This window comes from Urocitellus parryii, chromosome 11 (genome assembly GCF_045843805.1).
Source record: "Urocitellus parryii isolate mUroPar1 chromosome 11, mUroPar1.hap1, whole genome shotgun sequence".
NCBI lineage: Eukaryota > Metazoa > Chordata > Mammalia > Rodentia > Sciuridae > Urocitellus > Urocitellus parryii.
The window spans coordinates 29,306,163-29,333,366 of NC_135541.1; the positions used below are offsets into that span (position 1 = coordinate 29,306,163).

The 27,204-nt window shown below is 37.6% G+C and overlaps 1 protein-coding gene across 1 annotated transcript in view; it reads right to left on the bottom strand.

Moving 5' to 3' along the window:
* Positions 1–27,204, bottom strand: part of Zswim5 (zinc finger SWIM-type containing 5) — a 180,757-nt gene that overhangs the window by 24,232 nt on the left and 129,321 nt on the right. Inside the window, exons 3-11 of the mRNA XM_026397785.1 lie at positions 23,873–24,021; positions 22,518–22,668; positions 15,040–15,219; positions 9,063–9,239; positions 5,042–5,188; positions 4,386–4,523; positions 2,076–2,336; positions 1,724–1,859; positions 594–751 (exon numbers count right to left, since the gene is read on the bottom strand). Of these exons, the coding sequence (XP_026253570.1) occupies positions 594–751; positions 1,724–1,859; positions 2,076–2,336; positions 4,386–4,523; positions 5,042–5,188; positions 9,063–9,239; positions 15,040–15,219; positions 22,518–22,668; positions 23,873–24,021 (1,497 nt within the window). The remainder of the gene's footprint in view (positions 1–593; positions 752–1,723; positions 1,860–2,075; positions 2,337–4,385; positions 4,524–5,041; positions 5,189–9,062; positions 9,240–15,039; positions 15,220–22,517; positions 22,669–23,872; positions 24,022–27,204) is intronic.

Below are 27,204 nucleotides of genomic sequence, written 5' to 3' on the forward strand. Positions count from 1 at the left end.
AAAAAAGCTTAAAAAACCCATATAGTTTCCTGATACAAAATACTCAAGAATCCATAGAAGCTGGTGTTTTATTATTGCTCTTCATCTAGGTGCTAATTTTAATTTCTTTTTGCAGTGATGCCTGCATAGGTAGTATGTGAGCTTAAGGGACTAAGTGTCACCCTGGAATCTCTACCTTTGACCAGAGGGTACTGGAAAAATTAAGAACTCTGATTTGTAAGGAGATCTGTAAGCTCTATCTTAGTCATCATTTCATTACATCCTCCAGTGGCTCTGGGAGGCTGATAGGTCATTGACAATGATCCCCATTTTACAGATTCTGAAACTGAGGCTTGGAAAGTAAACTGACTTTATTATATGAAAGTTTATATTAGAAGTTAACTAAATTTAATTCTATATACACAGGGTCCTACAATTAGAAATTAGGGCAAAATTTTGGACCCAGGTGCTCTTTCTAATTAGCAATGAAAGTAAGGATTCCTATCACTTTAAAGTTGACAGTCTCCTCAGGAGACTGCAGGCCAACCCTTTGATGGCCATGGCTAGGCAAGCACAGTGGGGAACACCAGTATCTAAGGTCTATCTGTACTTACCTTTGGCAGCAGTCAGCATTGTGGAGGCCAGTTCACATTGCTGTGATTCCAGATGTCCAAGTGTGAACCATCGAGGATAACGGCTGGGTACCACAGATACCATATGGTGAGGGTGGGAAGTGTCGCCTGCAGAAGCTGAATTTTCTAGAACAGGTAACCTAAAAGAACCAGGAAGAGTCATCAGTTATCATCTAGACCTTGGCTATCTGAGCCACTTTAGAGAAGCTTGCTCTTTTCTGGGGAGGAACTTAGGAGGGAAGGATTAAGTAAGAGCTTTGGAGATTTTTAAAATGTATGGGTCTATACTCTACATGAAGTGAATGATTGAGCACTTGTAGAACCCAAGCTGAATAGTCCCCACTACACATGAACTTGAAAAGTCAGTCAATAGGGTTATTTTTATTTTTTAATTTTTTTGTTTTAGTTGTTGATGGATCTTTATTTTATTTATTTTATTTTAGAGAATTGAATCCAGTGCCTCACGCATGCTAGGCAAGCGCATTACTTCTGAACCACAACCCCAGCCCAAGGGTTATTTTTATAAACATAAGTATATGCCAAGGACTTTCCTGTTTTAGCTGAGGAGTTCTCTTGAGTCTTACAATCTAATTAATATTCTTGTGTCTACTCTGCTACCTACAGAAGTTAACATGCCTAAACCAAGGATTCTATTCTAGTTTGGAAGCAAGATCCCCAAAGCTCACTAGTTTTCAAGTCTTGAAGTATACCTATTTATCTTTACTTCCTCTGGATTCCTCTGAGGACGTGTACTTGGGAACCATGACTCAAGTGAGTTATGGAAGGGCTCCAACACTTTCTCAGGCTGCCTCATTGACTCCAGAATATGAAGACTCAAGTCCTGGGTGTTTGTATCTAATAATATATCATGATGTCTCAGGGGCTTTTTCAGACAATCTACCATGAGTATAGCAAAGGAGTAAAGTGGGTCTTCAACAGAGAATCCCAGATAGGAATCCTAGATCAGTTGAAAATATCAGAGCCATTTTAAGGCAGATTTGGTGGCAGATCAACAGAACAGACAAAGAAGAAAAGATAACAGGATAAGCAGAGAGAGAGCATTGAAGACTTCTGATTTGGTAGGGACAATGGACTGGAAATGGGCTACCCACCTCATGGCACGAAGGGCTAATTTATAGGACAGATCTGGATCATGAGGCAGCAAAGCTGAGAACAAATACTTGGCAAAGGTATGCATGGGGACACTCTCTCGGTGGATGACTTCTCCTAGACCACTGAAGGGGCCTCCTGCAGGAAAAAGATAAGCCAGACAGTTTAATTTATCTGTATTCTTCCATTCACCAGGCTAGACTTTAGGGCCCCAGGGTCTCATACATGTTTGCCAGCCATGGGAACCTTCATTGTATTTTAATGTCATAAATATTCCTTTATCTGTGCAGGTAGAGGAAGGGTGTCCAGGGTCACAAGCAAAGACAGTGTGACAATATCCCCTTCTCTACTTACCTTCTAGTAGTAAGATGCACTGTTTCCGCAGTGTTTGTACTAGCTCATCGTCCAGCTGCAGCTCCTGGAGTTGGCTTAGAAGTTGTTCCTCATTACGACATACTTTGTCCTGTGCATAGAGGCCTTCAGGCATTACCCTCTGTTGACCCATGCCCATCAGAGCAACTTCCAGGGCTAATGACAGGTAGGACTCACTGCTGTTTGCGCAGTCTGTAGCCACAGGTACATGCTGGTACACAGGGAGTCTGCTTTCACTCATATCTGAGGGTAACAGGGTACCAGGTTCTTTAGGATAGGCCTGGCAGATTCTTCTATCCCTCCAGACCCTCCCACTTTGGAATACTGCTTGGTCAATAGATATTTCAGAAGCTAAATCAGAACCCCAGAGCAGTAAGAAAAATTCACTGAAAAAAGGTTACACAGAGGCACAAAGGTTTCCACTTCCTTCATAACATAATGAACTGGCCAGGCCTGTTGAGAAGTATAAAACTGAATACTTATCTTTTGCTATCGTATACATTATAAAATATTACAATTGTCCATCTCTTTTACTACAGTGTGAACACCTTAAAGGGATGAGACTAACTTGTTCCATGTATCTCCAGGGCCTAACACATGGAAGGAGTTAAATATACATCAGTGGTGAACAAATAAACCAAATGCAACCTCAGGTTTTCAAGCTATAAATGTTTCTGTGCAGATAAAACTCATTAAAGATGATGATTCCATACCAGAATATCAGTGTGAAGATAATGGCAACCCTAGCACAGTTTGGGCTAATCCTTTCATTTCTACATAGAAAAAAAAATCTGTATCCAGTTAAACTTTTACTTTGGTAACACTTGCAAATTCTATGTTATTATTATTTTATATGTTCCACCAATGGATTCACAATCTCAGGGAAAGAGTACAGGTTTAAAAGTAAAAGTCTTAGCTGGGCACAGTGGCGCATGCCTGAACTCCTAGCAGCTCAGGAGGCTGAGGCAGGAGGATCAGAGTTCAAAGCCAGCCTCAGCAAAAGCAAGGTGGTAAGCAACTCAGTGAGACCCTGTCTCTAAATTAAATACAAAATAGGGCTTGGGATGTCGCTCAGTGGTTGAGTGCCTCTAAGTTCAATCCCTGGTACCCCTCCGCCAAAAAAAAAAAAGTCAAAGTCTTAGGTGTATTGGATTGTGCCTGTGGTTCCAGCTACTCTGGAGGCTGCTATGGGAGGATCACTTAATCCTGGGAATTTGAGGCCAGCCTGGGTGACACACAGTGAGATCTCTTTTCAAAAAAAAAAAAAAAAAGGCACACGCCTGAAATCCCAGTTATTTGGGAGTATGCAGGAAGATTATAAGTTCAAGGCCAACCTCCACAACTTGGTAAGATCCTGTTTCAAAACAAAAAATAAAAAGGGCTGATGATGTAGATTAGTGGTACAGAATCCCCAGGTTCAAGTCCTAGTATTGAAACAAAAAAACAAAGCTAAAATCTTGATTTCCTTTTTCCTTCATCTGGTAAGTATTTACAGAAGACTATTAAATGGCAGGTTCTATACTGAGTGTTATGATTACAAAGACAATTAAGTCATAACTTATGCTTTCAAAAAGTAACTGATAAAACTGATAAAAGATAATAATTTTTAAACAAATTATAATGCAGTGTGCTAAATAAATACTCAAGTAGATATAGGTAAACAATATAGTAAATCCATAAAGGAAAGAAGAATAAATTCTGTCTCTTTCTAGTCCGGGCCATTCTGTGATTCTGTTAGACTATTCTCCTCTATTTCTCATTTGTAAAACTGGCGCAAAAACACCATTAAGGTGAATGTTTAAAGGGATATAAATTTTGCAAGGGATATAAATTTTTTTTCTTTGACAGGGTCTCACTATGTTGCCCAGGCTGGCTTAAATTTCTGGGCAAATAATCCTCCTGCCTCAACTTTCCAAGTTGCTGGGACTATAGGGATGTGCTACCATGCCTGGCTTGATACACCTTTTTGGTGGATGTTCTCTCCCATTTCTGGACTGCTCTGAAGTTATGGCCTCTGACTTCTGATATTCTTCTAGTCCTGGACTACATTCTTTAGCCATTTGTGGTAGGGAAATCAGAGGAGCAAGGAAGCTGGTAAGGTAAAATAGACAGGGACAGATCACAGGGTGGGAACAGAAAGTGGGAAAGAAAGGAAAGAAAGAAACCTCTCAGAAATGCTTAGTTTGGACAAGACTGAAAAAAAAAAGGCTATAAGAGGAGAGGAACATAGTTTGGCAGGGAGGACAGGGCTTCAAAGGACAGTCCTGGCTTGTCTAAAGCTGACCCTTGTACCTGACACTTCCATATAGCCATCATCATTCAGGCGGCAGGCTTCAGTCAAAGTGAGAAACAGGCAGCCAATGGGATCCAGGGGGTGGCCCACCCAGCCCTCCAGGTTTGTGATGGTTGTGGTTCCTCTCTGCAACAGTTCTAAAAAACAAGCAGGTTCAAAGTTTTAGACAGTGATAGAGACACATTGCTCTTTTCAGCTGCTTAGCTCTCCTTATCAGTCTCATTCAGGTCTTAACCCTAGAAGTTATAGAAAAGCTTCCTTTATTATCTTGTCTTGGGTTGACAGGACTGGTCATAATCTCACCAGCCAGTTGTTAGGCCATGTGATGTGAATTTAGATTGCCTGCTGGTAGTTCATATGTGAATACAGCTTTACAGCTTTGAAAGGGTCCTCTCATGCCAGACCTTAGTTAGTGGTTCTTTCATCTGCACTCTGAGGAAGCAGGAAGGCATCATTGTTTCCATTTTACTGCTGAGAAAACTGAGATCCACAGAGAAAAAGTGAGGCATTTCACACAGCAGGCAGAATTCCTGGAATTCCCTAGCTCCTGCCACACCATGATACTTAATGAAAAATAGGTTCTAGGTCTTATATCCCCTGAGGATCCTCATTAGCCTTAGGCCTAAAGAGGTAAGATGACTCCTAATCATCATACCTTTCTTCTGATGCTTGTAGATTTCCAGCTGCCGCTGCTGCTGCAACCTCAGAGTATTAATAATGGCCACCGTGAGTCTGAGGGCCTCTTTTGGATAACCATGAGAACGCAAGGCATCGACACGAGCACAAGCTGTAGGCACATGCTCTACCAGATAAAAAGAAAATATCTTGATTGAGTTAAAATTTCAAATCAGGATGCCAGGCATGGCGACACATGCCTGTAATCCCAGCAACTCAGGAGGCTCAGGCAGGAGGATCTTGTGTTCAAGGCCAGCCTCAGCAATTTAGAGAGGCCCTCAGCATTCAGCAAGACCCTATCTCAAAGTGAAAAATAAAAAGGACTAGAGATGTGGCTCAGTAGTAAAGCACCCCTGGTTTTTCAATCTGCCATACCGTACCCCAAAAAATCACAAAAAATAGGAAAATTCATGCTTGACAAAGGGAGTTTGTGTTCAGTCCAGTTCTTCAAATTCAACCTGATATCTATTTAATACAACAAACTATATATATTTTTTAATCTTTCAGGATAAAAAAGTTGAATAAGGGGCTGGGGTTGTAGCCCCAAAGGTAGAGAACCTGCCTAGCATGTGTGAGGCACTGGGCTTGATCCTCTGCACCACATAAAAATATATAAATAAAATAAAGGTATTGTGTCCATCTAAAACTACAAATACTTTTTAAAAAGTTGAATAAGTCACAGTTGCCTCCTTGAAAGAACTATCTTGTAGCTTCAGTCCAGTGGTAGAGTGTAGAAAGGGACACACAACTAGGATGACAAAATACAGTCCCTGTAACTAATTAGAACAAATTTAAAAATAAAATAAATTGGGGCTGGGATTGTGGCTCTGCGGTAGAGCGCTCGCCTAGCACGGGTGGGACCTGGGTTTGATCCTCAGCACCACATAAAAAAATAAAATGCATTGTGTTGTGTCCATCTACACCAAAAAAATAAAATAAAATAAATTTAAAAATTACAGAATCTCTTTGTGAACATGTATTATAGGAACCCACTGGAGGTAAAAACTAACTGCCCAATGGGAAAAGCCTTATTCATTTGTCTATCCTATATTTCCTAAAGACCTACTAAACACCCGGCAGTATGCTAAAAGTACAAAGATGAATAAGAAATGACCACTGCCTTCAAAGAGCTCACAAATGATACATAAACAGTTAACAAAAAAGTAACATGATAGATATATACACAGAAAAAAATAATATTTGAGCTGTGCTTTGAAGGACAAGCAAGATCATGAATAGGTAGATAAATAGGGAAGGCATTCTTTGCAGAGGTAACATATAAGAAAAGGCATATAAGTATAAAAGTATAAAAAGTATTCTATGTAACAAAACATCTTTGGAGAATGGCATATATGGGTAGCTAGCATTAGGTTATATGGCTGGAAATAGCCTGGAAAAGTAGATCTGGATTGTAAAGAGGTTTGAACATCATTAGGAAGAGTTTAGATTCACCTTAGGGATAATGGAAGATTATTAAAGGCTTATAAATGGCCAAGTGATTATAACAAGCTTTATGGTTTATCCATTTCTTTTAAGACTATTATTATTTCTTTTAGAAATAATCACAGATTTAAAAATATAAAGAAAATATAAAATAAAAACCAAATAAATACTCTTTCCAGTTTTATTCATATTTAAGCTATTAATTTTTCACCAAAATGGGATATAATTATTGTTTTGTAAGTAGATTTTTTTTGCTTAATAACACATTATAAATATATATATCATTCCAATGAATATCTGTACTTCCACAGAACTAATCTCATATTGGTGGATATTTAGATTGTTTCCAATTTTTCCATTTGTGCAATATTTATGTCCATGCCTAATGAATCTCTTAGCTTTAAGCATATCTTTACTTATTGCTCAGGATAAATTCCAAGATGTGAAATTCCCTGATCAAATGGTATAAATGAGCTGGGCGTGGTGGCATCTGCCAGTAATACCAGATACTCAGGAGGTTGAGACTGGAGGATCACAAGTTTGAGGCCAGCATGGACAACTTGAAGAGATGCTGTCTCAAAATAAATTTGAAAAAGGACTGAGTATATTGCTCAGTAGTAGAGCACTTGACTGGAAAGTGTCAGGCATTGGGTTCAATTCCTAGTACAAAAAAAAAAGTATTTTAAAGACTTGATAAGGTGTTACTAAAATATCCTTCAGAAAGGCTATAAGCATTTAAATTCCTACGTATCTCATGCAACTTCTCACACCCAGAAACTAATTATCTTTATTTTAAAAATTCCTGGCCATTTGATAATTAAAAATGGTATCTCAGTGCTGTTTTTTGTTTGTTTTATTCTAGTAGTGGGGAATTGAACCCAGGAGCGCTTAACCACTGAGCCATATCCCTAGCCCCTTTTTATATTTTATTTAGAGACAGGTTCTTACTGAGTTATTTTGGCCTTGCTAAGTTGCTGAGGCTGGTTTTGAACTTGTGATCCTCCTGTCTCAGCCTCCCAAGCTGCTAGGATTATAGGTGTGTGCCACTGTGCCTGGTCTCAGTATAGTTTTAGTTTATATCTTTATTTATTAATGAGGTGTAGATTTTTCACATGCTTGTTAGGTTTATGTTTTAGAAGTACTGGAGAAAAGAGGAAAGATGATCAGAGGTAATTTTAGGTGGTGACCCACAGGGAGTTTGGCCAAGTTTTTTTGTTTTGTTTTGTTTTTTTACAGGGACATATCCAGATTCAGCTAGAGGTTTTATGGGGTGAGAGATGGAGTAGGGAATTGGGTAAAATAACGAAAATATATGTGATTATTTGAAGACTCAAAAATGAATATTTTTTAAAAAGTGTTTATTTTGGAGTAGGTATTCTAATATAAAGTCAAGGATAGACTGATAATAAGAATACTCTCCGGGCTGGGGATGTGGCTCAAGTGGTAGCACGCTTGCCTAGAATGCATTAGGCACGGGGTTCAATTCTCAGCACCACATAAAAATAAAAATAAAGATATTGTGTCCAGGAGCTGGGGATGTGGCTCAAGCGGTAGCGTGCTCGCCTGGCATGTGTGTGGCCCGGGTTCGATCCTCAGCACCACATACCAACAAAGATGTCGTGTCTGCCGAAAACTAAAAAAATAAATGTTAAAAATTAAAAAAAAACAGATATTGTGTCCACCTAAAACTGAAAAATAAATATTAAAAAAAGAATACTCTCTCAGAGGAAGGTTTAAACTTAAGATGGAACAGTTTTATCCTGTTATGAGGGAAGGTAGGAAGTTGGAAAAGAAGAAAGGAAGACAGCTTGATGACAAATGAAGACTGTGTCCTAGTTGCCAGAACAGGGTAATTTAAGTTTCAAACTTGGTGTTTATTTTTTGTTTTTGATTTTAGTTGTCAAAAGACCTCTATTTTATTTATTTAGTTATTTCTATGTGGTACTGAGAATCAAACCCAGTGCCTTACACATGCTAGGCAAGTGGTGTGCCACTGAACTATGACCCCAGTCCTTGTTTTTTTTTTAAACTAGGGATTGAACCCAGGAGTGCTTAACCACTGAGACACATCCCCTTTTTATATTTTATTTTGAGACAGGATCTTGCTAAGTTGCTGAGGCTTGTTTTGAACTCACAATTCTCCTGCCTCAGCCTCCTGAGCCGCTGGTGTACCATCATGCCCAGGAAATGGTGTTTTTTTAAGCAAAATATATAATTTCAGAGTAGAATATAATGTTGCTCAGTAACCAATGGCTGAGAGAGCCTGTAAACTGATATCTAATGGCTATGTTATACTCTTTGAGATGTATTAACTCCTTTATCCCAAAGTTTAGGGGATAGGATACAAATCCTATTTGAAATTACTGTACCTCAACTAAGCACATATGCAAACAGCTTCAAATAAATATCCTGAATCTCAAAAGGCCTCAAAAGAGCTATATAAAGACTATCCAAATTGTAGTTGGTTTTGCTGGTACTTACACAGATGGCTCCTTTGGGCCTCATATGAGGTGAGGTTGGGCTCTGAAAATCTTGGAGTAGATGAGGGCTAGACTTACCAAGCCACAGTGGCTGGCCATGGGAATTAAAGAGTAGTCGCTCACTTTCTCGCTGGCAGGCAGGAGCTGTATATATATCACTGCTGATTATTCTCTGTAGGTGGCTGTCCTGCCAATGTAACTCACGGCCCTCGATGGCTCTAGTGAACACTGTTCGTCTTGGTCTGGATAAGGAGTCTAGGGAAAGAAAAAAAAAATGCAGCAGCATTTTTAGATAGATCAGGGTGAGAGGTTGGGCAGAAGAATAGTATACGAGCAATGAGAACAACCACTCCACAATCTGGATATTTGTTGTGCTGCTTCCTTCCTGGATAATCATTAGTATATTTGTGCCCTCTATCAGAAGAACCTTTTTACAAAAATCTATGGCTGCCTTCCTCCTTTTACAGAAGACCAATATCTACTGGGACTCAGAGGTTCATGAAAACTAGGAGAGGCAGTGGTTTTCAGTTGCTCAATCATGAGGATACAAACTGTTTTTATAGAGGTCAATGGTAGAGAGAAGCAGTCAGGTAATTTCCCTGACTAATCCACAATTTGTTTCATTTGCAGCATGATTCTTAGCAGACTAAGGGCTTCCATGGAATTCATATTAAAAGCTGAAAGAGTTAAAGCCCTGTATAATCTGATACTTTAAAAAATTTCACTGATAGCTTCAGACTTAAAATTTTATTCCTTATAAGAAAAGCTGATGCTGGCGAAAGAATAACTTGTTTTCTCATTGGACTCGCACCATGTCATCTCTTTTCAGAAAAAGTGTAACAGGGAAATGAATACTATAGATAAACTCAATTCTTATGGGTGGTATGCAGGTAAATCAAATGGAAGATCCGTTGTCATAAACTATGACTTGGGGGACTAGGGGAAATGACATTTAAGAAAAAAATTTAAAAAGGAATAATTTAGATAATTTTTGCCAGATTAAGAGCAGTTAAAACTATTTGGGACCAAGACCTGAACTATACAAATATTTCCAGACATACTCAAGTAGGTGTATATCTATTGATTACATACCAAAAAACTGTCCAGGAAAGTCAGAAGATTCAGATTGAACATGAAAGAAAATAACATATTCAACCACATAGGAAAAGGCCTTGGAATCTGCTCATCTCTTTAGAATTTAACATATCCTACAGGGTATAGGCTCAGATAATTAAAGGATATTATCATCAGAGTAGCTCTGAAAGTACTTATTGAAATTGCTTCTTGTCCAGTCCCTCAGTGGAAGCACACTAACTCTTCTGCTGGCTATAGTCTAAGTCTCCCTCCTGCTGAATTGAGAATTTTCCAGGGGGACTGGGCTCTCAGTATGTTTTATAATCCATTAAATTAGAATATATTGCATGACTAATATCTAGCAGTACTGTTCTAGGTGCTCAGGATATAAAAAGTCCTTATATTTACAGAACTTTACATCCAAATGGGGAGAGATAGTTAAATATACAGTATTTCAGCTATATTATCTGGTTACAAGTACTATGGAAAAAACTAAAGTACAGTTAGGGAGAAAAGCTAATTGATAGTAAAAATTTAAAAAGGAGTTATTGTTTTATATAGAATATAAGATAACATTTGAACAGCCAGGTACAGTGGTCTGTGCCTACAGTCCCAGCCGCTTGAAAGGCTGAGGGAAGAGGATCATTTGGGCCCAGGAACATAGAAAGAACCCATTAAAAAAAAAAAAAAAAAAAGGGAAAACATTTGAGTAAAGATCTGCAGGAACAAGGGGCAAGCTTTAGTGATATTTAGGGAAGAACAATCCAGGTAGAAGACCCAGAAAATACTAAGTCCTGATATGTGAATATATTTGGAACGTTTGAGAACAGCGAGGGATGGAATGAGCAAGCTATATGGGCAGCTGCTACAATAATTTATGAAAATGATGGTATTGGCTCAGAGTAACCAACAATAGAAATGGTGAGCAGCTGAATAATGAATATACTTTGAAGGCAAATGCAATGAGATTTGCTCACAGATTAGATTTGAGGAGAAGGACAAAGAGAAGAATCAAGAACGACACAAAGATTTTTCAGATAAAGATGCCAGATACGGAGACAGGGAAGAATGCAGGAGAAACAGATGTGGGTAGGGCTTAAAAGAAAGAAACCCACTGAGATGCCTATTAATATATAAGCAGATATATCAAAAAGCAGTTAAATATACAAGAATAGAATTGAGCAGGATGGAAGATATCCATTTGGGAATTGTTAGCATACAGATGATTATTAAAACAATGCAATCACCAATTTAATATAGAAAGGTAAGTGATATGATGTCTAAGCCCTGAGCATTTCAGCATTTTCAGGTTTGGAAGGAGGGGAAGAGACACTTCAGATTTAGAAGAAAGGGCCAATGAAGTGACAAAGATATTCCATGGAGAGAATGGTCAGTGTGTCAAATACTGCTAAAAGGTCATTTAAGATTATGACTGACTTAAAAAAAAAAGAGAGAAATGTATGAACAATGTTTAGGGCAATTAAGACTATAAGTTTCAGAAACTGTGGGTTTCATAATTTCTTGATACATATGAAGAGGCATTTTACCACCATATGTAAACACCTCAAATTTAATATTTAGGTTAATTTGACTGTCTTTGCAAGGAGCAAAGATTCATACAATTACCTCAACTAATTTAGAAGTTCTAACAATAAATCTGATGATGCCTTAAAAAAAACATTATGATTGACAATCACTAGGTTTAGCTCTCAATCAGAAAAACCTTTTTACAAAAGCAAAGATATCAAGCAAAGCTTTAGTGACTAGTATGAGTTTTTTCAGTGGTGGTGGGAATGAAAACCTGGTGCAGCCAATATAAAAAGCAGTATGGAGATTCCTTGGAAATCTGGGAATGAAACCACCATTTGACACAAATGCCGAATGTTTTCTCTGATATAAGGAGGCTGATTCATAGTGGGTTAGGGAGGGGGAGCATGTGAGGAATAGAAGAATTCTAGATAGGGCAGAGAGGTGGGAGGGAAAGGGAGGGGGCAGGGGGTTAGCAAGGATAGTGGAATGTGATAGACACCATTATCCAAAGTATATGTATGAAGACACGAATTGGTGTCAACATACTTTATATACAAATAGAGATATTAAAAATTATGGTATATATGTGTAATAAGAATTGTAACGCATTCTGCTGTCATTTTTTAAAAACGAATTAAAAAAAAAAGAATCAGAGGAGAGGAAAAGAAGATAATAAGTATACACTGTTCTTTCGAACATTTTTTCTTAATTCTAACCACCTCAGAAAAATAGGCTGGTAACAAGAGAGGCATGTGGAGAAGCAAGAATGTTTTCTGTTTTGTTTTGTTTAAGAATGGGACATATGGGGCGGGGGTTGTGACTCAATGGTAGAATACTTGCCTAGCATTCGTGAGGCACTGGGTTGGGTCCCCAGTAACAAGTAAAAATAAAAACAAGTAAAATAAAGGCATTGTGTTCATCTACAACTAAAAAAAATATTTAAAAAAGAATGGGACATATAATAATGTGCTTACATACTTATAGGAATGGTCCAGAGGGAGGGAAAAATTTGTGATGCAGGAGAGATGGGAGATAATTCCTACAGCATTATTTTGGATAAAAGAAAAAGAATAGGACCTTGAGAATAAGTGGAAGGTTTGGACTTGGATAGAAGTACAAAGAACAACAAGGCAAGAGGTAGAGTAGATGGACAAAGACAGTGATTCTTTGATTAATTAGGACTGTAATTCTTTTTTTTTTTTTTTTTTCAGTCCTAGGGATTGAACTCAGGGGCACTCAACCACTGAGCCACATCCCCAGCCCTATTTTGTATTTTATTTAGAAACAGGGTCTCACTGAGTTGCTTAGAGTCTTGCTTTTACTGAGGCTGGCTTTTAATTTGTGATCCTCATGCCTCAGCCTCCCAAGCAACTGGGATTATAGGTGTGTGTCACCACACCCAGTAGAATAGCAATTCTTTTGAACCAACACCACAGAGGTGGTAATGGGAAATTTATTTCTGCTTCCTTATCTAATGTCAGTGATCAAGAAGCAAAACTCAGCTGAAAGCAAGGAAGAGGATGGAGAAAGTATATAGAGTTTTAGGGAAAAGATGATATTATAGAGTAGTTTAGAAGAGTAAAACAGTACAGGCTAGGAAAATGTAATAGATGTGCAGAAAACATTAAGGACCCACTTGAAATTTGTGGTCATAAATTTAAAATAAGACCAGTTATGATTGTTTCTCTCTAGCCATGTTCAGTTGTATAAGTGTGAGTACCAAGTAATAAGGGAATTGGAATGCACAAAGTTTAGAGTTTTGCTACATGAGTGTAATAAAGGGAAACGGGGAGCTCACTGTGTACACTAGAGAGTTATGTACCAAGGAATCTACCTGGGTAAGAAGGACAATGAGGCTATCAAGCCAATGAAAATATGGTAAGATCAAAATTTCTAGTGGGCCAATTAATTACTGGAAATTGGGATATTAAAGAAAATAAGCAAGAAAGTCTGGTGATAATAATTGGAGATGTTTAAAGTTGAGATGATGAAGAGGATATAGTTATTGGTAATAACAAAGTTTAGGGCACAACTTTGGGATTGGATGGTTAAATTATGGTGGAAGATTAGAGTAACCGAAAAAGAGGGAGTCAAAGAACTGGAGACCACAATGCTGGAAGAATCATTTTTGCAGCTACTGAAATCACAGAGAATTATGACAAGAGGAGTGACAGAAAGTAGTATTAGTAAGTCAATAGTTAAAAAATCTTCAAGGAATGAGGGTATTGATGCAGAAGTCTACAGATGGCTAAAACAAGAGGGTGGGAGTAGAAGATAGTCTGGTTTGATGGCATAAAATTTTAAAAGTAGGAGGTATTTTAGGAAGATGGGATGGCTGAATAATGATGTAGAAATGGCAAAAAAAAAAGTTTATAGGATGCTTTCTATTACTTCTCCAGTTCCACTGGTAATGGGATATGAGAGCAGACACCAGTTACAACTTGGGAAGAAAGCAGAGGAAGCGACATTCTCAAAGGAGAACCAATAACAATGAAGAACCAATATATTATGACAAGGAAGAAACTGCCAGACTGGAGGCATGTGTTTGTATGCATTTGACCCTCTCTGTTCTATCCAAGGTCAATATTAAAATGGTGGCTTCCTGTGTTGCACATAGATAAGTACTAGGTACTATAGTAGGTTGAAAGAAGTGACAAGACTGTAGCCTTTTCACCACTCATTACTTCAGTTATTTTAAATACTAAATTAAATATGGTATAACAGAAGGATCAAGCAAAATAATAATTTTAGATTAAAATGCCAACAGAATTATTACTTAAAAGGAACAAATTATAAAATCAGTATCTAATGAAATCTCTTATCAATAAAGATTCTCAATGAGTTAAAAAAAAAGCAATCAGTTGTCAATATCAAATAGCTTGAGTTAGGTGAAATAACATTGACATGACTACTGATACCAAGCAAAGTCTTTAGGACAGTGGACTCAAAAGATAGATGGTATAGTATCACTGCCCTGAATTTGTCTTAAAATGGGGCAGGAATCCTGGCAATACTTGGAAGATGACCCCCAACTCCAAATATGTGCTATATAAAAACTTGAGGGAAAAAGAGAACAAGAAACAGAATAAGAAAGGGCCATTTTTTCCACTTTTCAAAAGGTCTTCTGGGCTAAAGTCAACACCAAACGGAGGCCAAGATCCATTAGACACAAAGAGCCTGAAGGGTACTGAGGAATCATGAAGAGGGCTCCAGGACCTTGTGCTGGGTACTGTAAGGATACTCTAGATGTGGAAAAGGACAACATACCCAATGTCAAAGACAAAGGCTTATCCTTATTTAAGACTTAGAATGAATAAAAAGACAGACTTTTCATATTTAGAATGGTAATTTGGACAACCAAGAGGCTGTCCAGCTACCATTGTTCTAGGGCTTTACCCTCTCACCTTTTGAAGTTCTAGAGACAAAGAACCTAAAAGGATACTTGACTCACCTGGGCTGTGATTGACATTCTGGGGAAGTGCATTGGTGATGTTGGGAAGTTCATGCCCATAGTTCCCATCCTCCAGGGGACAGACATCCAGGTCGCTCCACTTCTGCAGCTGCTGCAGCCAACAGGACTTCTCCTCCAGTTTGCAGTGTGGATTTAAAATTATACACACCCATAAAGCCCCTAGAAAAGACAGCAATCCACATTCTTGATAACTCTCCTTTGATATATGTGTAAGCTTTAATGTTTCAGTTTCATTTAGGTTTCATTTCAGTTTCCAAAGCCACGGTGGCTGGAGAAATTAGTAATGTAAAGCCAATAACATAAAAATATGACAATTAAATGGGATAACATTTATCAGCATGTGCTTAACAGAATGACAAAATAGTAGCCTTTTCACCACTCACTGCCTTGATTATCTTAAATACACTGACAACTAATTATGATACAGTAGCGGAATACCAAAAAGATCCCAAATAACAAAAACAAACAAAAACAACCAAGCAACGGCTTTTCTCAATTAAAAAAAAAAAAACAAAAAAACCTTGCAAGGATTTTCAAACCTGTCTTATTTTCCCATCTCAAAGTTACTTTAAAGCACAATAACTATCTGGATATCTGCACCTGTGTGCCTCTGATGACAAGACAGATTTAGGCTCGAACACTTAGCTCAAATCTGCAGTCTTACAAATATTTTTTTAAAGCCTTCTATTCACTAAAGTACTGTACTAGTGAAGAAGACACTGTTCATACCCTTGAGGAACTGTCTAATGGGAGAGACCGATAAATAAATACAAAACCATTCAGACATAATGTGTTGATATAAAGATATTTTCAGGGTATAACAGCACCACAGAAGAAATGAATTTAGTACAAGGACAAGGGGTGGAAGGAATGTGCTCAGAAAAAGTCTCACTTATTGGCTAGTTGGACTTTGTGACCTTCAATCAGTTGTAAAAGCCTCAATTATAAAGCCAATAACATAAAAATATCTACTTTGTAGGGATAGTATGACAATTAAATGGGATAACATTTATCAAGAGTCTAGTATATTACCTGGTATAGAGTAGAATCTTAGTATTTCCTTTTTTCAAGGAAAATGATTTATTTTCAGACTTAGATCTGAAACTGCTGATCAACTTGTGATGCCTTAAAACCATTACTTTCTTCAATTTTCTGTTACTGGGCACAGTATCACATATTTCATATAACCAGGGATACTATTTCTTTGACCACATCACCCTCCTTTTAAAGAAAAGCTGTTTATTTTTTTCCAAGGTTGGTTATGTGGCTATGCCAGATAACTTCTCAATCTCCAGTCAGCAATAACCATGGATGAAGTGCTTCTTAATTAAATATATTTTGTGATGGAATTACATCCTCCATGGATGGAGGTACATTCAAACAGTATTTCAAAGGTCCTCAAAATCAAACAGGAACGTTTTAAAAGGTCATCTTAGCCTCAATTTGAGATAGCTAACTGAAAATGAAAGTTCATTTTATTGGTTCAACTCCATTTTAAAAATGTGCTACAAAGAAGAAAGAATACTATGTAATAATTATAATAATGGCTCATAAGGTAATTATAATAGTAGTATTTATTTTATAGTTGAAGAAATGCTTTTCATCTATAGCAAAGAAAAAGATTTTCACATTTAATCTTCATACATAGAAATGAAGACCAAAATGAAGCCACTATATTTGGCTACTTGAAAGACTTATGATCTAAAAATGGCAAAATCATTAAGATAATAGGAATGGAAGACAGATTGAGTAAGGTGAGAGAGGCTTTAAGAGGTAAAGAAACAGTACTAATGCTATAGTCACATAGGAATTCCTATTTCATCATTCCAATATTAAGAAGAGGAGCCTTAGAAAGTAAGTTTAAGTACTTTCGCCTATAAATTTAAAATGAGTTTTCTCTCTTATTAATTAGGTTCTTAAAATAATTTGTTTCAGAAACTGTCACATCTCTTAAGGTCCAAAGCAAGATAAATCCTACAGTTGCCTATATATAATAGCATTCATAATACTGTGTTATCAGTATCCAAAAGCATGTGTGTTTTCCTGCAACTTAAAACAGTGTCAAAAATTCTAAACAAAGGTAGCTATTATGGAAGTTTAAAATGTACATAATTATTATATAACATATAATAAGAATAGCAATCTTCTCTTTCTTTTTATCATCTAGGTATTATTTTAAGCATTTTATATAGATTATTTCATTCGCTCTTCAAACTCTTAAGGATAAAATAGTCTTGGTTTGGATATAGAAGGTAGAAAATGGGGGAACAAGAATTTTGCTTACATTTTCTTTGTGAGTAACTAGATACAGCTGAACATTGTGGCACACACCTGTAATCCCAACAACCTGGAAGGCTGAGACAGGAGGATTACAAATTTAAGCCCAGCCTCAGCAATTTAGCAAGATCCTGTCTTAAAATGGGGGGAGGGCTGGGGATGTGGTTCAATGGTTAAGGGCCTCTGGGTTCAATCCCTGGTACCAAAAAAAAAAAAAAAATCACATCTGATACTGTGTACTGAATGGGGACAACAAGGGAAAATCAGGGTTTGGCGTGGAATTAAGAGTTCTGTAATGGCTATATTGAGTTTAAGATGTTTCTTAGAATTCTTAGAAGTTACAGGCAGCTGGACACAGTCTGAAGCTCAAGGGAAAGGGTCAAAGCTAGAGATATAAATTTGTTTTTGTTCTTTTGGGGTCCTGGGGTTAGAACCCAGGGTCTTGTGCATGCTAGGCAAGTATTCTACCACTGAACTACACTCCCAACCCTTACATACGGAAATTTGTTACTTGCCTTCATCTGGATGCATTTAAAACCATGGAAATGAATGTAATCATCCACGTAGCAAACACATACAGGGAGGTGGGTGCTGTGGGATACTCAGTATTGATTGATTGATTTTTTAAAAAATAAGTGACAGTGGAATGCATTACAATTCTTATTATACATATACAGCACAAAGAAACAATCTGTGAGGTTAATAGAAAGCCTACATCCTGGGAGCAAATTTTTACCCCTCACACATCAGATAGAGCACTAATCTCTAAAGTAAATAAAGAACTCAAAAAGATAAGCACCAAAACCACAAGTAACCCAATCAATAAATGCGCCAAGGACCTGAACAGACATTTCTCAGAAGAGGATATACAATCAACAAATATATGAAAAAATGTTGATCATCTCTAGCAATTAGAGAAATGCAAATCAAAACTACTCTAAGATATCATCTCACTCCAGTCAGAATGGCAGCTGTTATGAAGACAAACAACAATAAGTGTTGGTGAGGATGTGGGGAAAAAGGCACACTCGTACATTGCTGGTGGGACTGCAAATTGGTGCAGCCAATATGGAAAGCAGTATGGAGATTCCTTGGAAATCTGGGAATGGAACCACCATTTGACCCAGCTATCCCTCTCCTCGGTCTATACCCAAAGGACTTAAAATCAGCATACTACAGAGACACAGCCACATCAATCTTTATAACAGCACAATTCACAATAGCTAAACTGTGGAGCCAACCTAGATGCCTTTCAGTGGATGAATGGATTTAAAAAATGTGGCATATATCCACAATGGAATTTTACTCAGCAATAAAAGAGAATAAAATCATGGCATTTGCAGGCAAATGGATGGCGTTGGAGAAGATAATGCTAAATGAAGTTAGCCAATCCCCCCCAAAACAAATGCCAAATGTTTTCTTTGATATAAGGAGGGTGATTCATAGTTAGGAATAGAGGAACTCTAGATAGGGTAGAGGAGTGGGAGGGAAAGAGAGGGGGCAGGGGGTTAGCAAGGATGGTGGAATGTGATGGACATCATTATCCAAAGGACATGTATGAAGACACGAATTGGTGCCAACATTCTTTATATACAACTGGAGATATGAAAAATTGTGCTGTATATGTGTGATACTCAGTATTTAGAAGTACTGAGGGAAGGTAGAGGAGGATGCATATGGGACTGAGAAAAAGTAGTCAGAAATATAGGAAGAAAACCAAGAGTATGTACAGTTATAGAAACCAATAGAAGAATAAGTTTCAAGAAGAGTATGGTTAATTTTATTGAAAACTGCTAAGAAGTCAAATAAGATGACAAATGATAAGATGTCTTCATATTGTGTGTAGCAATATGGAAATCTTACTGGTGATTCTGACAAGAGTTACTTTAGTAGAGTGGCAGCAATGAACAATGGAAACCCAAACGGAGTATGCTCAAGGGAGAATGGAGGTAAGGAAATGGAAAGAGTGACCACTATTTTTAGAAGTATTACTTTGAAGGGAAGATGAGAAATGGGGTGGTAGTTGAAGGGGGGGGGGTGGTTGGAACATCAAACAAACTGTTTATTAAATTTGAGATTCAAGATATCAGAGCATAATTGCACATTGATAGGAATGATCTGAGAGACAGACAGCCCCCGCCCCCCACACACACAGTAAGAGAAATTAGTAATGTCAGAGAAAGGAGAAAACTGCAGGAGCAAAGTTCTTGAGAAAAGGAGATAGGAAGAATCCAGAGCAAATAAATAAGGATTGGTCTTTCATGGGAACATATTCACTAGATTTTAAAAGAAGAGAAGGCCAAGCATACGGGTACAGATGTGGCTGGGTAAATACATTTGTATGTGGGAAGGTGAGGAGTCATCATGTCTGATTGCTCTTATTTTGTCTAGCTCAGGAACTAAAAGCAGTGAGCTTATTTTATTTTATTATAATTGGTAGTTCCTACCACCCCTGCCTAGACCCTCCAAACGTAAAAATGTCTTATAAACATTTTCTTAGATATGAAAATGTCAGAAATGAGAATTATTCATAATGAACACAAGTATATTACAAAACTTTAAAAACCCTGTGAAACAGCTCTGTTTACTTCCTCACAGCTACTTTTTTTTTTTTAAAGAGAGAGAGAGAGAGAGAGAGAGAGAGAGAGAGAGAGAGAGAATTTTAATATTTTTTTTTTTTTAGTTATCGGCAGACACAACATCTTTGTTGGTATGTGGTGCTGAGGATCGAACCCGGGCCGCACGCATGCCAGGCGAGCGCGCTACCGCTTGAGCCACATCCCCAGCCCCACACAGTTACTTTTTGTCCCAAAGGCCAAGTCCAAATACAAATCACAATCCCATGATTGGCACAGAAGTCACTCTAAGACACTTAGGCCTCAGATGAAACTGACTCTTTGAAGAAGGATAATTTCAAATTCTCAAGCAACATACACTTTTGTGGGATTGAGGAAAGGACATAAGATAGAACTGAGGAATGCTTGACTTAGAATCAGACAGAGCAGGAGTCCAGTGTTAGAACCACCACTTAATAGTGTGTGACCCTAAAGAAAATACGGAATTTTTCTGAGCTAAGTTTTCTCATACAGAAATATCTTACCCTGGAAGGAAGTCCATATCTACAATCCCTTTCAAGGGAATAGTTTAGAAGCAGTTTCTAAGTTTCCATGCTTTGTGTCATGAGGCAGGAAGCAGGAGGATCACAAGTTCAAAGTCAGCCTCTGGAAAACAACTGGTTGAACAGTAGCTATAGACTAATAGTGTAACATTTTTTTAATGTTTCTTTAGTTGTTGATGGACCTTTACTTTATTCATTTATTTATATGCAGTGCCGAGAATCGAACCCAGTGCTTCACATGCGAGGGAAGTGCTCTACCACTGAGCCACAACCCAGTTCATAGTGTAACATTCTTACACTCCACAAAGTGTCACTACATCATAGCAGAGAGACTTTATCTATAATTCCTTATTTTATTCTGTATGCAGCAGTAACCAGATTTGTTTTTGTTTCCTTGCAATAAGTGTACAAGTACTTCATAAAATTATTATAAGAATTAAATGAAATAATGAGAGTATAATCTTCAACACAAAGACTAGCACATACCAATAATGTACCTATTTATTATTATTTTATTAGAGCTTTATAGTTATAAGAGTAGTTTTGCTCATCCTGAAAAACTCATACATGCATGGAAATTGATTTCAGTTCATGATTCCCCCCATTTTTTCCTCCCCTATTTGCAATTAATAAGAACAGCAAAGCCATTATTACTCTAGGTTGTATAGAAAAGCCTCACCACCCAAACCAAAAACCCAGGCTTACCAGCCCCCAAATAACCAAGGATGGTACCAAAGTCATTAAGCCATAACCTTGACATCTTCAGAGCTATACTATCAAACACAGGCTTCATTCTAGAACTCACTGAAATCCCAAGTTGGCTGCCATCATTTCTTGTGGTATTTTGTATGCGTGGGAAGTTTGTTTTCTGGATTAGGGGACATATGGAGAAGCTGTATTAGAACTTTAGAATATACCATAAGAGAATTTTCTCAATATAACCCCAAATGCGGCAAGGGTTGAATGATGAGTTCAGGGTATAGAAGATTCTGTCAATAGGTAGAGGAGCTAAGTATTAGCATTGCAAAATTTGTCTTGAAGCAGGGGAATGAAAAAGAGAAATAATGACCAAAGAGGACTGCCTTGATTGGGGGAGAAATTAGAATAGAGAGGCCATTCAGAAGGCCAAAGTTCTAATGTAATCTAAAAGTTCTTAGGTCTTCTATCAGACTAGGGGTGATAGGGAAGAAAAAATTAGAATGGACACTGAAAGCACTTAAAGGTCATGAAATCAAATGAAGTTGGAATCTGGATGTAGGGAATTAAAGAAATTTGGTAGAGTAAGGAACACTGGGGTCAATGCTAGCATGGGAACCTATTTTTATAGAAGGCCCAAGTTAATTTGGAATTCCCAGTGGAAATGGCAAATGGGTAGCCTCTAACATGGGACTAGATGAATGGAAAGAAGGTAAGTTTGAGATCTGCAAGTAAGCTCTGAAGTCATGATATTTAAAAAAGAAAAAAATTCTTGCCAGGCACAGTGGCTGAAATTCTTGCCTCCAGCGGTTCAGGAGGCTGAGGCATTAAGCATCTCAGTGAGACCTTGTCTCTAAATAAAATACAAAATAGGGCTGGGGATGTGGCTCAGTGTTTGAGTATCCCTGAGTTCCATCTCTGGTAGCACCCCCCACAAAGAAAAAATTCTTAAGAGAGTACGGAGAAGGAACAGTAAGTCGAAGTCTAAGCCTTGGAAACTGTCATATTATGTATATGAGTTCTTGCCATGAGTGATATAGAAGAGAAGACTCAGAGAAGCAACAAGGGTGAGCCTGACAAATATGTGAAAAACTAGGCTAGTGCTATTCAACAAAAACTAAGTGAAGAGGTTTTATTTCAGCCAGGGCTTTTTTGTGGGTATCATATGGAACAGAATGCTAATGTCAATAGCAAAGCACAATGCTACAGAAACAAAAAAAAGTAAGTTCAGAGTTACTATGGTGTAGAACTTCTCCACCAGTTAGATTCAGCAAGACCCAGGCAATAACTGATAGCGAATGATCACTAATGTCACCAGAGGGTGAGGTGGTTGGACATAGCACTTCTCTGAGAGATGGCAACTTACCTAGTTCATCCCAGAGCTGCCTGCACTTGTCTGTCATGCTTGTTCCTTGCTGCCTCCAAAGTGTGAGTCGTGGGTCAGCCATAAACTGCTCAGTTATAAGTGTCAGCATCCTGGCTCCATTAGAATCTCTCATCCGTAGCATCTCTCGAACCTGACACATAAGGAAGGGCAAGAGATAGAGAGTATAGAGAATAAAAAGATAGGAAAGAATGAAGGAGAGTAGGGTATGTTGATGTATTGAGCACAACATATCCAAAGAGCCAGAAAAAAGCAAGATCTGTAAGCAAGGTCTCTGCATGTGCCAAGAAAGCTTGTTGTACATAACGAGATACCTTGTCACATCAACTAGGCTGGCTAGAGTCAAAAAGTCAGAAAACATGTGTTGGCCAAAATATAGAGAAATCAGAACCACATATATTGTTGGCAAGATTGTAAAAATGATGCAACCACCTTGGAAAATGGCCCACAAGTACTTGTACAATAATGTTTATAGCAACATTATTTATAATAGCCAAAAGGTAAAAACTATCCAAATGTCCACATCCATTTATCTACAGGAAAAAAAGATAAAAAAAAAAACAAAAAAACGTAGAGTGTCCATACCATGGACTATCATTAGGCCATAAAAAAAAAAAAAGGAATGAAGTACTGGTTCATGCTAAAACACAGATAAACCTAGAAAAAAAAAAACTAGGCTAAGTGAAAGAAGCCAGTCATAAAACACTACGTACTATATGATTCTATTCATATGAAAGTCCAGAACAGGGAAACCTATAGAGACTAAAAGTAGATTAGAGGGCTGGAGTAAAGGGATATGGAGGATGAGAGTGGGATAGGCTAAGGTATGAGTTTTCTTCTGAGATGATGAAAATGCTAATTGTGATGATGGCTGCATATATCTGTGAATATACCAAAAACTATTGAATTGTATACTTTAAATGGATGAATTGTATGGTATGTGGGTCATATCTCACTAAAGGTATGAGGGGGAAAAAAGAAAGAAAGCTGATTATAGGGGTCCCCAGTTTCAAAACACTGACTTCCATGGACATTGTTGAAACTATAGTCTTTGAGGCTTCATCTAGCAACCTCAGGTTCAAAGAGAGAAGATGGTTTCCTCATTAAATGCCACCAGCAACAATAGCTTATTTAGAATGGAGAAGAAACAGGACACCAGGGTAAGGTAGTCATGCTCCCTGGATACAGTCTTCTTAGGGCTGCTCTGCTTAACCCCTCCCACTAGGTTTTAGGCAGCTAGCTAAGTCAAGTGAGATATGTTTAATGCATGAAGACAGAAGTATGGTGAGCTGAGTTTACTTAAAAGTTTAAAACAATTAAGCTTTTTCATGTCTTACCTTGGCAAACATTGAGTTGAGCTGCTTTCCAGAGCCATAGTAACCTCCCTGGGAGAGAAAGAGCTTCACTTGTTCTTTTACCTGTTCCTCATCTAAGTGCCAACAGTTCTCATCATCAATGCTGGCCCCAGCTGTGGGATCAGGGGCACCTGTAAGGAATGGGAACAGTGAAATTAATCCTTGAGTTCACATGCTACACACTCATCTAGAGGCAGGTTGTGAGCATAATCAAACACAGAAGGGTTATTTCTTGTTTTACGGGTTTTGTCAAAATAAATGTAAGAGATCAAATGCTAGTTTCAAATTCACATAAGTCACAGTTGTATCCTCTCCCAAGGATACAAAACCATCAGGGGATTAGCCTATTAGGAAATACACAGGTGATATTATGAAATGTGTATCTGGTCTCTGTCCTATGTCCTGGCATAAGTTCTAAAATCCTTGGAATATTCAAGGATGTAAGTAAGACTTTTAGCTCTATACCCCAACCTTCCAGAAAGGGACAGGGGTTGAAGGTTAAGTTGACCAACCAATGACCAATAAATTAATTAATCATGCTTATGTAATGAAGCCTCCATAAGAACCCAAGGGGACAGGATTTGTAGAGCTTCCAGATGGCAGAACATGGGGAGGTTCCTAGAGAGTGGCACACCAGGAGAGAGTATGGACGCTTGGCTGCTCTTCTCTCATACCTTGTCCTGTACATGTTTCCATTTGTATTTTTTGTAACATTCTTTATAATAAACTGGTAAATACAAGTAAATGTTACCCTGATTTTGGTAAGCCACTCTTGCAAATTAATCAAGATTGAGAGGGGAGTTGTGGGAACCTCAATTTGTAGTCAGAAGCACAGCTAAAACAACCTGGGGCTTTTTAAAAAATATATATATATTTTGGAAGAACATATATACATAAAGTAAAACTTATTCTGTTAGGTTCTCAATCTTGTTGTCATACATGATGTGGAGTTACCCTGGTTGGGTATATACAAATACAAAGCTAGGAAAGTTACGACTAATTAATTCTACTCTTTCCTATTCCCCTCCCTAATCCCTTCCCTTCATTATCCTATGTATAGTCCAATCTATTTCTATTATTTCCTTCCCAATCTTCCTTGTTTTGGGAGAGCATCCACAAATCAGAGAGACTATTCGGCCTTTGTTTTTTGGGGGGATTGGCTTATTTCAGTTAGTGTGATATTCTCTGGTTCCATCCTTTTACTGGCAAATGCCATAATTGCACTTTTCTTTATGGCTGAGTAATATTCCATTGTGTATATATACCACATTTTCTTTAACCATTCATCTGTTGAAAGATACCTAGGTTGTTTCCATAGCATAGCTATTGTGAGTTGAGCTGCTATAACCATGGAAGTGGCTGCATCACTATAGTATGCTGTTTTTAAGTCTTTGGGGTATAGACCGAGGAGCAGGATAACTGGGTCAAATGGTGGCTCCATTCCAAGGTTTCTGAGGAATCTCCGTACTGTTTTCCATAGAGGTTGCACCAATTTGCAGTCCCACCAATAATGTATGAAAGTATCTTTCTCCCCCACATCCTCACCAACATTTATTCTTATCTGTATTGTTTATAACTGCCATTCTAACCTGGAGTAAGATGGAATCTGTGTAGTTTTAATTTGTATTTTTCTAATTGCTAGAGATGTTGAATATTTTTTCATATATTTGACCACTCATATTTCTTCTTCTGTGAAGTACCTGTTCAGTTCCTTTGCCCATTTATTGATTGGGTTATTTATTTTTCTCATGTTAAGCTTTCTGAGTTCTTTGTATATCCTGGAAATTAATGCCTTATCTGAGGTATTGGTGGTGAAGATTTTCTCTCAATCTGTAGGATCTCTGTACACATTCTTGATTGATTCCTGTGATATGAAGAAGCTTTTCAGTTTGATACCATTCCATTTATTGATTCTTGATTTTACTTCTTGCACTTTAGGAGTCTTGTTGAGGAATTCTGAAGCCAACATGTTAGAGTGTTGGGCCTACTTTTTCTAATAGTAAGTACAGGGTCTCTGGTCTAATGCCTAGGTCTTTGATCCACTTAGAGTTGAGTTTTGTGCAGGGTGAGATATAGGGGTTCAATTTCATTCTATTACATATGTATTTCCAGTGTTCCCAGCATCATTTGTTGAAGAGGCTATCTTTTCTCTAATGTATGTCTGTGGTGCCTTTGTCTAGGATGAGATAACTGTATTTATGTGGATTTATCCTTGTGTCTTTTGTTCCAATGGTCTTCATGATTGGTTTGATGCCAATACCATGCTATTTTTATACTACTATAGCTCAGTAGTATAATTTAAGGTCTGGTATTGTGATGCCTCCTGCATCACATTCCATGCTAAGGATTGCTTTGGCTATTCAGGGCCTCTTATTTTTCCAAATGAATTTCATGTTTGCTTTTTCTATTTCTGTGAAAAATATCATTGGGATCTTTATAGGAACTGCATTAAATCTTACAGAACTTTTGGTAGTATGGCCATTTTGATAATATTGATTCTGCATATCCAGGAGCAATGGAGATCTTTTCCATTTTTTTGAGGTCTTCTTCAATTTCTTTCTTTAGTTCTGCAGTTTTCATTATAGAAGTCTTTCACCTCTTTTGTTAGGTTGATTCCCAAAATATTTTATTTTTTGAGGCTACTGTAAAGTTGATAGTTTTCCTAATTTCTCATTCAGCTGATATACCTTTGGTGTACAGAAATGCAATTGATTTATTAGTGTTGATTTTAAACCATGCTACTTTGTATTCATTTATGAGTTCTAGTAATTTTCTAGTAGTTTTGTGGATCTTCTAAATATGAATCATGTTGTTGACAAACAGGGATAGTTTAGCTCTTCTTTTCCTATTTGTATCCCTTTAATTTCTTTCTCTTGTCTGATTGCTCTGGCTAGGGTTTCAAGGACTATGTTGAATAGGAGTGGTAAATGAGGGCATCCATTTATTGTTTCACGTTTTAGAGGGAATGCTTTGAGTTTTTCCTCTATTTAGATTTGCCTTGGGTTTAGTGTGTATAGCTTTTATAATGTTGAGGTATGATCCCACTATCGCTAGTTTTTCTAGTGTTTCAAGCATGAGTGGATGCTGAATTTTGTCAAATGCTTTTTCTGCATCTATTGAGATAATCATGTGATTCTTTTCTTTAAGTCTATTGATGTGGTGAATTACATTTACTGATTTCTGTATGTTAAGCCAACCTTGCATCCTTGGAATGAATCCCACTTGTTCATGGTGAACTATATTTTGTCTTTTTCTGGTTTTGGTATCAGGAAGATAATAGAATGAGTTTGGAAGGGTTCCCTCCTTTTCAATTT